The 14,730-nt window shown below is 49.1% G+C and overlaps 1 protein-coding gene across 3 annotated transcripts in view; it reads right to left on the bottom strand.

Annotated features, from left to right (window-relative positions):
* The window catches only part of GABRQ (gamma-aminobutyric acid type A receptor subunit theta), a 52,383-nt gene extending 50,894 nt beyond the window's left edge, over nt 1–1,489 (bottom strand). For 2 of the 3 annotated variants that reach the window (XM_065689338.1, XM_065689339.1), the window contains exon 1: nt 1,465–1,489. In XM_065689338.1, coding sequence (XP_065545410.1) covers nt 1,465–1,477 — 13 coding nt within the window. In that variant the 5' untranslated portion in view covers nt 1,478–1,489. Of the gene's footprint in view, nt 1–776; nt 853–1,464 lie in introns of those variants that run through there. The other variant, XM_065689341.1, reaches the window with a different exon arrangement.
* Between the last annotated feature and the right edge of the window lie 13,241 nt (nt 1,490–14,730).

The following is a 14,730-nucleotide window of genomic DNA, read 5'->3' as shown; positions in this document are numbered from 1 at the left end:
AGGTTACAGCAAAGTGAGGGGAAAATAACTTCCCAGGTGTGTCAAACTGCATATTTACTCTCATTTACAGACATGCACAACTGCATCACCTTACCAGATCTGTTCATTATGAACCTGGCACTACCAGTGGGTCCCAAGCAATCAACTCTTTAAGAGCAGCTTTACTAAGAGCACCAATTCTCATCTACTATTGATTTCTTGAAGCAGGCAACACCCAGCTCAGACCACAGCCAGTTTACTTCGCAGGGTTGCCACAGCCATCAGTTTCTTTGTTGGAGCAGGGTGGTTGCAGAAGGCAGATCCAAATCTGACTATCAGGAGATGAAGGCAGTGCCCTGACTTCCTGGTGCACTGCGCTGCTAGAGCAAGGATCTCTCACCTGCTCTCCCCTCCCAGGGACATTCTTCCTTGTGTCCTCCAGAGTATCCACACAAACCAGCTCTGTAGCTTTGCCGGCTGCAGGGCACACACCGTGTGTTTTGCTTTTACATCCCTCTCTGCAGAGCTGGGCACAAGGAAGCACTGCATTTCCCTGTGGTTACACTGAGCTATCCCTGGGCAAAGCAGAGACACTGAGCACCCCGGATCTCTTCAGCTTTCTCTCAACCAAGAGCAGCAGCAGGAGGGCAACAGAGCCTCCTGAGCAAGCGTACATTGTAGACTGACAGCAGATCAACACAAGACAAGCAATTTTTCCCCAGCTGCAGTGTGAAGCATCAGACCCACACTGATCAGCCACCCCCATGTTTTTCCACCTGAGAAGACTTCCCTCCTACCTCTGTCAGGATCCTGGCAGGCAAGCACATCTCTCCTGTGGGCCCTGCCAGTGCAGCCATGGGGCACAGCTCTGCCCTCCTACCTGGAACGTGGGCCGGGGCAGGACTCAGGAGCAGTCCAGCCCTTTTGCTTTTACTCGGGCCCTCAGAGCTTGTGTTTGCTCAATCACCTTACAGCTAACCCAGGTACTTCTCTGCGTGCCCATAGCTACCACTCTCCCAGGTGAGGCAGGCTCAGAAGCCTTTGGCACTCTTCTGCTCCTCATTTCCTACCATCACTCCCTGGTACCCTGCTTTTTAAGAGGGCAGACCTTCAGAACGGTTGCACACAGACACTACGTACTTTGAACCCTAAGTAAATGTGCAAAAGGGAGCAAAGGCATTTAGTCACATGCCCACAGCTTTCCACCAGAACACACTAATCACAAGCCTCAGTGCAGACAGCTGCCTTCTCCTGCCTCTTCTCCAGCTCATGAGGTTAGCCTCAGGGCAGACCCTCTCACAGGGGTCCCTCCTAGCCTGGAAAACACTTTTATAACCCAAAATGCTGGGTTGCACAAGTGCAACAAGGTCCATGAACACCTATACATTTTTAAGTAGGATTAAGGCTGAAACCCTACTGCTGGTACCCTCCCAGCACCATGACATTCCTTGCAGCAGCTAAGGAGACAGAAGAGCAACAAACTACCTGGGAAATCCATGGCACTATCCTCCTTTCCACAACCAAACAGCTCCTAATGGCAGGGGTGGTGCTATATGTAGGATATCCCATCCCACCTCATGCTATCCCAGTGCTTGCTGGGGACTGATCCAAGCAAGATCCAACCACCTGACTCCCTCCCTCCACCCTCCTTGTTCTCTCATGTTGCCCATCAGCCTGTCTCACTTCTCATCTGCCCACTCAGGGCACAAAGGTCCTGACCTGCCTTTTCAGTGCTGGGTTTATCTAGCACATTACCAGTAAACATCTGCCACATAGAGGAGCCCATCTCGTATGTGCACTGGAAATAGCATCCCCAAACAACTGCAGACCTGGCCTATACTTGGGTATGTGACCCGTCTGGGAAAACACTCTCACACATTACCAAATCCTGAGCCATCTAATCCCTTTAGCTGAAAATGAGCTGAACCAAATTAATTTAAATGGGCTAACACAAGCTTCCCCGTTCATACCAAATCCATTACGCTGTCTTGGAAATATTTGTAAGAACAACCAAATATCTGGACTTTTAATTTTTAACAAAACGACAACAAGAAGGTGTTTTCCTTTTTTCCCCCTGTTTTCAGGTTTTAATGAGTTAGTCACACCTCCTCATTGCTGTTTACATACTTGTCTTTAAAGGATACCAAAACACCTAATTCCTGGATAGAATCCAGTTGGACGCATGCAGTATGAAGGGAAAAAAGAAAAGAAATAAGACAGCCAGGTCAAGACGTGCCAAACTTGCACAGATATTGAAATCAGGGCTGGGACATCCAGGAGCAGGAGGGGACAGACCTGCTGTGGTCCCCTTGCTATACCTCCATGAGATGCTTTTTGAACATTGTCCTTTATCACCCAACACAGAGCAAAATCAGCGGCTGGAGCACCCAAGGGAGAGACGGTCAATCCTTTCCTGTTACTTTGGAGATAGAGCCCTTTCCCAGTTCCTTCCTTATCCCTACTGACAGATCCTGCTAGTGGGGCTCTTGTTAATGCTGACTATAAATGCCCCCCACCACCATGTCTGCACACCCAGTACTTTCCTTATCCTATGAAGGGCACATGGTCCTTTAACTCAGCTTGAAGGCAGAGCTTTGGGGTAATACAGTGTCCAAGACTTACGCTCAACGACAGTCAGGACACTTACAGTGCAAGTATTGAAGAAAAAGAATGGGTCAAGCCTGAAAATGTCATGACATTCACATTAAAATCATGAGTCTGAGTTAGAAATCATGAGAAGCAAAGCACACACGAAAACAAGCCTCCCTCTTTCCCAGTGTTATACATGGGATGGTATGTTCTTATCTCCTGGTTTCTGGGTCGCTTGGATGTGTCTTGTTCAGGTGTCTCTGCCTTGAGACAGAGAAAATCTTACAAAACTCAGTGATGACTGAGGGGTTTTGGAAGAAGAATTCAAGTTTGTAAGTTGGTCACCTCTGAAAGACTGAGCCCTGTGCTGGTGTTTCCGTCATTTCAGCAATGATGGATTTGCAAAGGTGTCCTGGAAATTCAGCAGGTCAAAAGCTGCCAGGTTATATTGTACCCCAGCACCTCTTACTAAGAGCTAGAACTAGCTGCCATTTGCTCACCAAAATAATTGCTTTCACTCAGGATGCACGGATGAGCGAATCTTGCAGAGCTTTTATATATATATTCATCTCCAGCAATTCATCAACATAATAATCACGCATTATTAACTTGAGTACTCATCACTTTTTTTTTCTTTCCAGCTTCAAATACTAGCAAGGAGCTAGTGTGCAATAGGGAAGAAAAACATGTAGGGGAGCTTGTGATGGGTGTTCTATTTTTGATATGAAAGGAGGATAAGAATCAAAATTCAGCTCATAGCCTACCCTGTCCCTCACTTCCATAAATTTCCTATGAAGCTGAGACCCTTCCCCAGAGACAGACCTTGCTTTCCTGCAGACCTCCCCAGAAGGAGGAGGTTTCCTTCTTCATTGGTGAATTGAAGGTGACAATGCCCCATCAACGGGCTCCCATCTCTAACCTGGGTGTCCTCCTCTCCTGATGTGACAGCCTCTGATGCTGCTCCTGCAGTGGGTAGCCCCATTCTTCACACATTCCTATGAACTGCCCAGTGCAGCCCCCAGACCTGGCTTTTCCCATATTACAAGTTTCCCCCAACCTGGGGGAGTCATCTGCTGTGGTCTCACCAGTGCAAAGCTCTTTAAAGAAAGAAGTCTGCAGGTGGATTGCTCTGCTATGGCCAGTGTGTAGGAAAAGAGCAAGAACACCAGGAAGCTGCCTGGTAGCTGGGGGGATGTGTTTGGAAAGATGTCCTGATCAGGAAACCCATCCTGGTTCTGTGGTGTAGCTGCTGTTAAGACCTGTGGAAGACAAAGGGGCAGTTTGATGTTCTCACATCTCAGCTGACTGATGAGCCCTGGTCAGGAATGTAAGCACAGGATGATAAACAGTTAAAGGAATCAAGTAAGGCACACTGCCTCTGCGTCATTGCTCTTGGTAGGGGTTGGTCTGTGTAGGAGATAAAAGCTTACCATGGCTTTTAGTGACTGAAATGACCCTGCGGCTCAGAGAGCAGAGTCTTGCACTGGGGCAGGGAAGGCTCTGGTGTCCTTTCTTGATGACAGCCTATGGTGAGATTCATTACAGAAGCACAAGAAGAGTGAAGGTTGGAACTAGTGCAATAGGCAGGACATCCTCCCCACTTTTTCTCCTGTATGACACGATCGTACACAGTGAACACGTCATCTGCCACACACAATTTTCTGAAATATTCATCCAAGGATCAAATCCTCACAATTTCAGTTTTTCTGAAAAGGGTGGTAGGGAATGCCCTTCTGCTCCATCCGCCAGAAGGGGAACTGTTTGTGAACAAACTTAATGCCCACTGCATGTCAGAACCTTTTCCACGGCTATAGCCCTTCCATTTCTCTGCAGCAAGAAGGAGGCCCGACTGCCTGCTCCCTTGGAGGATTTCAGTCAAAGAAAAGGTCACGGTTTGGTGACCAAGCGGTGGACCAGAGCATTAAAGGTGCTCAGGTCTGTTCTCATGAATAAAGAGCAATAGCAAGAAGCTATTCCTTGTTCTGCCACAGGTTTTCTGTGTCATCATCTCCAACAAGCTGCCCCCTCTTAAAGTCCCCTAGATGTAAAATAGATGTAGCAGGGGTCCATCACCCCACGGGTAGTAGGGAAGATTTGTTAGTCAGTGTTTGTACAGCACAGGAGACTTGCTGCTATCTGTCACTCATAATACCACCTGAGAACAAATTGTATTTGTGTATAATCAAAATCACATCCAGTTCAGCCCTGATTTGAGAATCCTTTTTGGCTTGCGATGATGTCCAGAGCAGAGAGAGCACAGCTTGATTTCCAGAGCCCGGGCTGAGCTGGCAGAGCTGGCAGGTAGAAATATCTTGTTTTGACTGGTAAACTGAGCAAGTTTGACATGGAAACCACTGAGGGAGAATAAATATGGAACAACAAGATGTAATTTTTACAGAGGCCCTTTTCCGACTATAACGGTATTTTGAGCCATCCCAGATTTGGACTAAGAGATCCTGAGGTCTGAGGAAGGAAATTCAAGCCACGATAGGTTTGGTTAAGGCTCACCCCTGTCACAAGCAGAGAGATCTGTAAGTGCACAACTACTTAACAGCACTATTTCTGCAGGACTACAAAGAGCAGGAGAAACAGGAAAGGGAGGGGGGAAAGATCAGAGAGGAAAAAGGTTTTTATCTCCAACACAGAACCAAGGATGAATGCCAAAACCAGAAGAATAGCCTATAGGAACTGCATGGTCAGTGTTCCCCAAACCAGCTTGAAATTCATACCCTGCTCAAAGCAAACAGCAGCTCTCTTACACCTTGGGAAGGAGGGCTGACTGAGAAGAGCTGTTTATTTCCATTTAATGAGAACAGGATCAGTCACTGGATCTCCAGAATACCTGTTTATTATTTGACTGATCAGCTCCTGCTATAGGGCTCCACCATCCCACATTTCTCTTTCTCACATATGTGTGTGAAATCCTTTAATGGGATTTATGCCAACAGTAAGCACATCATTTGCCTTCTCCATATTTCTAGCAATGTGTTAACAGATTTATTATATTTCACATGAAATATCAAGATATAAAGAGACATTTAACAAACCCCACCAAGGGCTATCCACAAGAATGGATCTTGCAGACTTCCACATCAAATGCTGTCACTGCTGCTGAGGAACCACCTTACATCAGTTCAGCCTGACACTCTAGTAGCCTCCAACTTCTTTTTTCTTTGAAGCAGACATAGGTGACAAAAGTGACACGCACACACAGCCTGTGTTTCATGTAGCAGTAAAACTACAGCACATTTCTTGGCTTTTATATTTCATGCTATGTGGGTTAAAAATATCTCTCTGCCTAACTGGGATATTTGGAGACTTAGGAAATGAACAATGCAGATATGTAAAGCTGCTCTGATGAACCGCTCTAGGGCTGTGGGAATATATTTTGAGTAATCAAAAGGACTTGTACTAATGGGTTTTACACTCTTTTTACATTGTGCTTTCAGTGGCAGTCCCTTGAAGGCAAGTTTACCAGCAGGAATAATCTCAGCAATGGTGAGTGTTCTGTAGATGTTTTTCAAGGAGGAAAATGGGTCCAGGTGAGATGGCAAACAGCCTCCTGACTGGCCATAAGCAACAATCTGCTTTTAATGAGTTAAATAATTAAGATACATAGGAATTATTCTACTAATCAGGAAGTTGAATGCATTGTATTTGGGCATAAAAAAATCTATGACTAAGAAAAGAGGCGAAATTCATGGACTAAATGCTTTGTTAAAACACTGATAACATCTTCCTTCCAGAGAGGTATCTCTGAGCCCCCCATTAGCCACCATGAACTACTACAGACCACCTCCAGCACTGCTGGGAAGAGACTGTCAGTGAGTGGCTGAGCTGCAGGGAAATAGTGCACCAGTTGAGGGTGAAAAGGAAGGAGGAAGGCAGCTGGATATAGTTATCCAACATGGCACAAACATGAGAATCAGCATCTCCTCCAGTTCCTGTGAAAGTAAACTGGCTGAATGGATGACAGCAAGACTTTGTGCCCACCACCTAATACCAAACCCAGAAAACAGTGATTGGTACCACCAAGAACAGCTCTAGGCACGCAGATTGATCAGAAACCCAAGTTCAATTTGACTCTGGGCTGAAACTCAGGGTATCTCATCTTCATTTCTATCTTCATTGAGCCACACAAAACTCCCTCCACTGCTCTGTGTCAGAGCTTTCTGTCTCTGAAGGAGGATAATAAGAACCTTGGGGGGCCATAGATGAATGCACAAATATGTCCAAGATGCAGCAAGAAGTTCACAAGCTCTATCACACTGGGAGAAGGGTCTAATATTATAAAATATTATTACACTAAAAAGGTATATATGTGAAATCTATATGAATTAAAATTAGGTGGAAGGATGCCCACTGATGAATGGATGTTATGGAGCCAGTTCTTAACTGAACAGTCCACAAGATTCTTGTTCACTCCTTTTCCTTGTTTGATAAAGATGGATTTGCTGGGAGGATGATGCAGGATTAAATGCCAAAGGACAGTGCTGACAGTGGGGTCCCTGCCTGATTTGCTGAAGAAGCTGATGCAGGTATGCAGTGAGTGAGGGGGAGGCCTCTGGGAAAGGGAAGAAGATGTTGGTGTAGCTGAGTCCTGTTCTCCAGGACTGGATGTGTCACAGGGGTTCCTAGCGCTCCTTCCTACACAACTCACCTAAACCTCACAGGTTTTGGTGAACTCTGCATGTCTCTCTCTTGAGGCACTACACTGAGCTCTGAGATGTGGCTGAGATCAATGGGAGCTGTGCTTCCAATATGCAGTGTGCTGATGCCAATGCTGCCAAGTATTCTGGAGAATCGGGTGTTCTAGCTGGGCCCCCCACAGCAGGGGATGCCTTTGGCTCCTTGGAGGGGAGGTGTGAATATGTTCATGCTGCACTGGTGAGCTTGACAGCAGATATAAAGCCAATCAGTTCTGTGTTGTGAGTGGGTAGGAATGTGAAACAGTCAAGATACTTATCAGTCCAAGATGGTCTTTGCTTGCTCATTCCCAGGCTTTGCATCAAACATTCACCTCACTCCAGTCTGGCTCAACCTGTCCTAATCACCTGCCATGACCACCTCAGCTAATCCCCACTGTCATGATTCCAGCCTGTCCCCTTCTTGGATGAGGGAACAAGAAAGATCAGCTCCACGTGTAAATGGTATCTCTTGTGTGCTCCATGGAGGAGTTCAGGAGGAAGCAACTGTTGGACCTTGCCTCCTGAGGCACCCTCACAATGGGACCAAATATAGATCCATGGAGAAACCTCAATTCTGGCTTTGCTGAAGTCCTGAGAGTCTGACTTTACAGCCTCAAAGTCCTTTTCACAGCATATATTTCCTATAAAAAGAGCAAAGTGGAAAAAAAAATAGAAATTCCATCATGTGGCAATGTGCTAACATCCACATATGTCCCAAGAAGGACTGGATCCTTTCATTTCCTGCCACTTCAGTTAATGAAGAAAGACACAACAGCAGGAGGTTGTCATCTTCCTTCTGGATTAGTCCTAGAGAGGATGTGACCCATGGTCTGAAGCCAGGAGTCACGTAAATGAGAGAGGAGTTGAGGGCTGCACAGCTGCAGACAGTTTTACTGACCAAGAAGATCCTTTCCTCAGGAACTAAACTGGGACTACAGGCAGCCTTGGTGGCATATCCAGTTTTCCTTCAGACACTGGGGCTTGCAGCCTTCTCCAGACAACTCCTGCCTTTCCTTCCTCAATTTACCCCTTTCCCCAATGTGGTGCATATTCACCCCTCTGCTTTCAAATCCTCTGCCCTCCCAGGGTATAGAGCAGGGAGGGTGATATTTCCTGCTGTAGTAAGGCTCTGTGAAGTGCAGCATTTGAGGCTAACCCTGTGTCCAGCTTTGGGCAATTTCTCCTGTGTACAGTGAAGGAGATGGCCCCGGTGGGGGGAGTGCCTTCCTGCTAAGCCTCAATTCCCTGCCCTGAAGCGTGCAAAAGAGTTGGCTCAAGGCATCTCAGAAGCGTTGGGAAAATTGAATCTGGCTGCTCTGAGATTTAAGCATTTTTGCTACAGAAGTGGAGGGGAGGAGAGCTGGAGAGCTGAGGGCTAAGCCCCGGGAGGGCAGGTTTGCAGCTCCTACAACCCTGGGACAGGCACCCCAGGATCAGCGGGCTGCCCCTTCCCAGCCCCACACCTTGGCCCTCCCGCATCAGCACCACCACTCTGGATGCTTCACCAGGACCAGAGAGAGAGACCATGGTTCTTGTCCTGCCTGGGTTACTGGCAGCCTTGGGAACCTGCCTGCTGAGCACGTACCTGGGCCAGCCTTGCTGAAGATGCTGCCAGTTTCATCCTCCAGCATCTTAGGAGAGGAAAAAGCCCAGCAGGTACCTGCATCAGCTTGTTCCCAGAAATCTCTGAATCATTTTGCTTAAAATTTCCCCCTCCCCTTCAAAAAGTCAAAGCAAGATGCATGGAAAAAAACACAACCACTGTGGCTGAGTCTTATATGCAGTAGAAAACAGGGACATTGTCAAGAAGCCTTAGCGATGTGTAATACCACCAGACTTGGCTATGCAAGAACCCAAATTCCCATTCCCCCCCCTGTACAGACCCACTAAGAGTAGCCGTTTCCCAGACACACAGGGTTGGTAGGACAGAGCTTGGCCACCCCTCCAGCTCCTGCTGCATCCATGCCAACCAAAGCAGCCACTTTCAGAGCCCTGAACTACTGATGATGCTTCACTGGAGCACTTTATGCATCAGCAATCATTTATTTCCACAGTTCGATGTTTCAGGTGATGCTATTATGCAGGGAAGGACTGAGGATTTCATCCCCAGGTCCACTAAATTTGGAGTGGCCTTTGAAGAAGGGGAACCCTTGGGGAACAAGCAGGATGTGGAGGCAGGCTGGGTCCCAAGAAGAGTGGAGGTGTGATGGAGCAGAGGGGCTGAGGGCAGAAGAGGCAAGGGATAGAAAGGAGGGAGTCCAAAATACCAAGATTAAAGCAGGGTTTGGGTGTCAAGGTTGAGAGGGGTGAGACTGGGCAAAGGTGATGAGACCTGGGAAGCCAGGTCCATGCCCCAGAGCACATGAGGAGCAGGACACAGGCTCATTTCAATCCAAGACCCCCTAAGTGCTATTTGTCCTTAGGGAAGTGTGAATTAAAAATAGAGCATGGAAAGCTGCTGGATCCACAGGCATGAAAACATTGGATTTAGTGTGTAAACCTGAAGGCTTCTCCGTCATTCCTTTTTCACCAGGCTTTTTCAGACACCGTGCACACCACCCAAGAGAAACAATAGGAACCCTGCACTCTGGGTGGGCTGCGCGCAAGGAGCAGAGAATGCCCTCGCCTTGTTTTTGGCTAACAAGAGCTGTGATTGCTGCTGGGAAACCATAAGGGGTCCCTTTCCATCCATGCCTGGGAAACAGAGGCAAGCCCTCGAGACCCTCACAAAGTTTTGGGCTGGAGATGTTGCACCAGCAGAGAGCAGCTGAGTCACTGAGCTCAAGTGGGATCCTCCTGCCATTCCTTCATTTCCTTGTCTACCCTGGGGCAATACAGTCTTTGGTTGCTTGCTGTATTTTTGCTTGCTTTTTTTTTTTTCCTCCTATGGAACTAATGCTTCTGAAAGCAAGTGCCTGAGAGCACTTACAAGAACCAGGATGCTTCTCTGAAAGCTTCTTCTCTCCCTAACCCGTGGCCCTGCAATGCTTCCCAGACCTGATCTGCAGCATCCTCTCCTCATCCAGTCCTAAATGGTGAGCATCCTGCTTTGCTTACAGTGTTGTCGTTGTGCTCGCAATATACCCACTGAATACTGCCACTGTACTGTCCATCCCCAGCCCAGGGCCAGCTGGATTTGATCTCCTTGTGAGATACATTGCCATGACACCTAGAGCTGAGCAGGGTCCCCAGCATTCCCTGCCAAAAGTTCTCCCTCTGCATGATTGCTCTTCTTGTACCAGGACAGAGATCTCCCTCTTTAGCAGACCAAAAGCCCTTGTCTGCATTTGTTTTCTACCCTGCAAATCCCTCCTCCAAGGCTGCTCTAGATCCCCACCACAATAGTGGCCAAACCCTTTAGGTCTGTTTTGCAGTGACCCCCTGCCCTTTCATTCCCAGGCTGTCTCCTTGCTCAGCCCATGAAAACTGTGTTTTGTGGTCCCTAGCTGTTCCACATCTCTTCAACATGGTGTGCTACCCTATGGCTTGTGGGACTGTCCAGGGCTCCCCAGGCTGGAAGAATACACAACCTGCACCCCAAGAACTGATGTACCTGCATCATCTTCAACACCAACTCTTCCACTTCACCTCACCTGATGCTTGACCCCCCTAGGCTGCCCCCACTGAACAGGGATGTCTTTCTGGAGGAGCTTCTCCCAGATTTTTCCATCACATCCCCATAGCTCCAACTCTCCCCCTTTCTCCCATGTGTCCCCCCCATTCAGCCCAGCTCCCCACATGAGCATGTCATGCTCACTGCCACAGCACCACCCCTGAGAGCTGACCTGCTCATTGGCCTAATGGGTTTCCAAGGGGGTGATGGAGAAGGGAGGAGAGCGCGTGGCTGACGCTTCCCAGGCACTCAGCTCGGCCCAGAGCTAACGAGGCATCTCCAAATTAAAAAGTGAACTGCAATCCCCAGCAGGCCTGTCCTCCTTTTGGCATTAGTCGGAGTTCTCTTTCTCAAAAAGAGGACTGGAGAGCCGCGAGTTGCATTTGTAGCCATCGAAACACCACATCCAGGGGATGCTGTAACGAAGAGGCTAGGCTGCAGGAGTACTGGCTCTCTTAGAAGGGTTGTGAGGGGCAAGACCTGCCTCACCATGGGAAGGAGCACAAATGGTACATGGGAATAGGCTCTTCCAGTGCCTCTACATCCAAAGATACCTCTTGCTCAGTGGGCAGCAACAGGGGAGCAGGCACCCCAGGGTACAAAGGTGGTACCCTGCCTGTGGGGCTGAGCAGGCAGGGGCAGTGCAAGGGTGATGATGTGAGGGGAGGATGGTAAGAAGGAAACAATGCTCCTGTAGGAGCAAGATAGAGGGAAAGCAAGCAAGGAAAGGGCTGAGGTGGGAGGGGAGCCTGGTTTATTGCTTTTGTGGGTTGAATTTCTCACATGGGAATCATCTGGGAAGGACCTTTCCCTGCCCACACCTCTGGGGTGACCAGCACAGCCCTCCTGCCCCCAAAGCCCTCATCCTTGAGCTGCAGAGGACCGAGGGCTCTGGTTTCTAGACGTACTCTCTGGAGCAGCTCAGCCTGGCTCACGGGCAGCTGAGTGGCAGCTGCTTTGTTCCAGTCCTCTCCATTCTGGCTGCAGACAGCTGCCTGTCCATCCAGACAGCCACATCACTGCTGGGCCAGCCCTGAGACAGCCCCATGCCATTCCTCCAGGGTACACAGCTCCAAGCAGGACCTGCCACCCCTCTGAGATGCTCTCTTGGCCGTTCACAGCTCACCCTGACTGGACTTCCTGGGATGGGTGCACAACTGAGTGAAGAGTGATCTCCTTCCCCAACAGAGATGGCTTACACCCATCTTGCCCAGCTAGAAAGCAGCCGAAGGGTGGCAGGCTGGTCCAAGTGGAGCATGAGATGGGCTGAAGGGCAGTGAACTGGAAAACAGCTCAGGGTGCTGGAAAGGGGGTTCAGCCCAGTCCCATGCATCCCTGAGAGACATACACACATGTTCTAGGGTTTTGCCCAGAGTGTGCCTTTTTCAGCTGCACGCAGTTCACTGGGGGGAGATTTGCCATCTTCACAGCAGGGCTGTTGGATGAACTAGAAGCCACAAAGGTTTCTAGATCCTGGCATGATCCCACAGGATTTCTTCTGGCAACTGATTTAGCCCCAAAATCACAGTGAACCGGTGAGCACTGGGGATAGCAATGGAGCAACGAAACTTCCCCCTCTTTCCCCTAAGCTTGTAATGCTTGCCCAGCTTTCAGAATCACCTTTCAACACGCCCTCAGCTGTAAATGCTGCAGGGACAATTTTGACCAGATAAGCTTATCTTAACAAGGAAGGGGACTAGATGTGCCAAGAGTGAGGGCATCCCTGCACACCAAGCACCAAAGGCATGGCCACTGGTGCTGCCAGCCAGGACTTTGCACTCATGAGCAAAGAGAAGGAAAAGGAAGGGTGAAAGGCAACAGTGAGATGAGTGCAGGAAAGGGGGTTAACATAATCTTTCTATTTCTCTGCTTGAGTGAGTGAAAATGCAGCTTGTACTTTGGGAATTCAAAGTAGAATCAAATAAAATGCAATGGTTGCCCAACAACATGCACTTTACAGCCAGGAAGGATGCCAACCCCAGCCTGTTCATCGCACGGACCCATGCAGGGTCAGCAGCACTGCCCCAACTCCCGTGTGCCCTGCCCAGGTTCAGGGAAGGGGTGTCTGTGTCCTGGGTACTGCAGGGCCCTGCCATCAGAGCACATAGGCTGTGAAATGCACCTGCACTGATGGACCTCTATCCCCATGGCTCCCCGCTGCACCCCTCTGCTCTGTGCCTCCGCGGAGCTGGACCACCTACTGTTTTACTGTATCAGAATCATCTCAGTGGCTTACAAGATGGTTTTCTTGCAGTTTTTATGTCATCTCTGCAGTTCTCCCCCTCATAAAATGTGACTGCACCAATTCCTGTGATTGGGACTGTTGAGCTAATAGGGACATTTCATGTTTCTTAAACAGAGCTAATAAATCAAATCCACCCATACCCCATGTCCAAAGGAGAGAAGGGAGCGGGGGGGATCCCCGTTTCCTTGCAGAGCACTGCAAGCCCCTCTGAAATGGTTCCCACTGCACTGAAGTGACCTCCCAGATGCCCCTGAGCGCTACAGAGGTACGAACATCTCCCAAAGCCCACAGCCCTCCATCAGGCCAGGGTCCAGCAGCTCCCAGTGCTGACACCTGAAAGCCCCTGTTCCACCCCAGGGTAGAGTGTGGTGGGGACTGTGTGCATGAGCAGGGAAGGCAGCCTCTGATGAAGGGTAAGGGGCAGTCGGTGGGCGGGGGCAAGTTTGAGTAGGTTGCAGGGAGACCAGAAGCTTCAGGGAGAGACAGGTTTGTTCATTGGGTCACAAGAAACTGGAATACACGAGGGTGACTTCAAAATCTGATTAAATCAGTGGCCATATTCCTCCACCCCCAGCTTCAAGGAACTCTGGATTAGACCCCTTGAGAGAAAACTCCTCCCTTGTATCACTGTGGAACTGGCCCTGGCATCTCTCCTCGTTATGAGCAAAAGCATGAATCTGCTACCCAACAGTCATCTGGAGAAGGACATCTCTACGTGGTTCCTGTCTTCCTGCAGGCTGAAGATATCCCAATCCCACACATCTCCTTGTGAGGAGGAAAAAGCATTGCCCAGAAAAGACTGAGAACAGCCAAGCTCGGCAGGCTGGAGACAGAAGTCCTCCAAAGTCCTCCAAACCCCCCTCCCTGTGCTGTCAGCTGTGGTTCTCCACTGCCTGCTCCTCTCCAACAAATGGTCCTCAACCCGTACCCGGGAGTATGACAGGACCCAAGGTTTGTCCACCAGGATGACAAAGAGAAGGCCCTTCCCATTCTCTTTTTTGCTCACAGGACTCAAGAGAGGAATTGCAGATCCTTACATCTCCTTTTGAATAGCAGCCAGGACACCAGCTCCCAGGGAATATTTTAACCCATATTGTTGCTTGAAGGGGCAGCCTGGCAGAACAACCAACAGACCAACGTTCACCCCAACCCTCTGCAGGGAAAAGAGCTAAAATAAATGGCAATGGGAACAGAAGTGGAGGAGGGATGACCTGGAGTCTGTGATGGAGGGAAGTTTGGAGTAAAGGAAAAGCAGGATGTCTGTCCCAGCAAAATGTCCCCAGCGACATCACGCTATGGACAACCCAGTTGTGTGCAGGAATGGGTGACAGTGGGAGGAGAGGAGCCAGTGAGAGGAAGGAAACCAGGAGAGAAGAAGGAAAGGTGAGGGAGAAGGCAAGAAGGAGTTGAGGGCTAGCAAAGGAAGGGAAGAGGTGTCAGATGGGAGTGTTTCATGAGGCCAGGCTGGCAGCACAGACACAGGACAACCCCATGCTCTGCTCCCTGCGACCGGCCATCACCATACCTCCAAAGTCAGGCCTGAGGCGGACGTCATAGCCCTTCAGCAGTTTGTCCACAATCTCTTTCACCACAGAAATATTCCCAGTGGATGGGCT

The sequence above is a fragment of the Lathamus discolor genome, chromosome 9 (genome assembly GCF_037157495.1).
Source record: "Lathamus discolor isolate bLatDis1 chromosome 9, bLatDis1.hap1, whole genome shotgun sequence".
In the NCBI taxonomy this organism is placed as follows: domain Eukaryota; kingdom Metazoa; phylum Chordata; class Aves; order Psittaciformes; family Psittacidae; genus Lathamus; species Lathamus discolor.
Note: the sequence above shows the minus strand (reverse complement) of the source record. Positions and strands in the feature narration are given on the sequence as shown.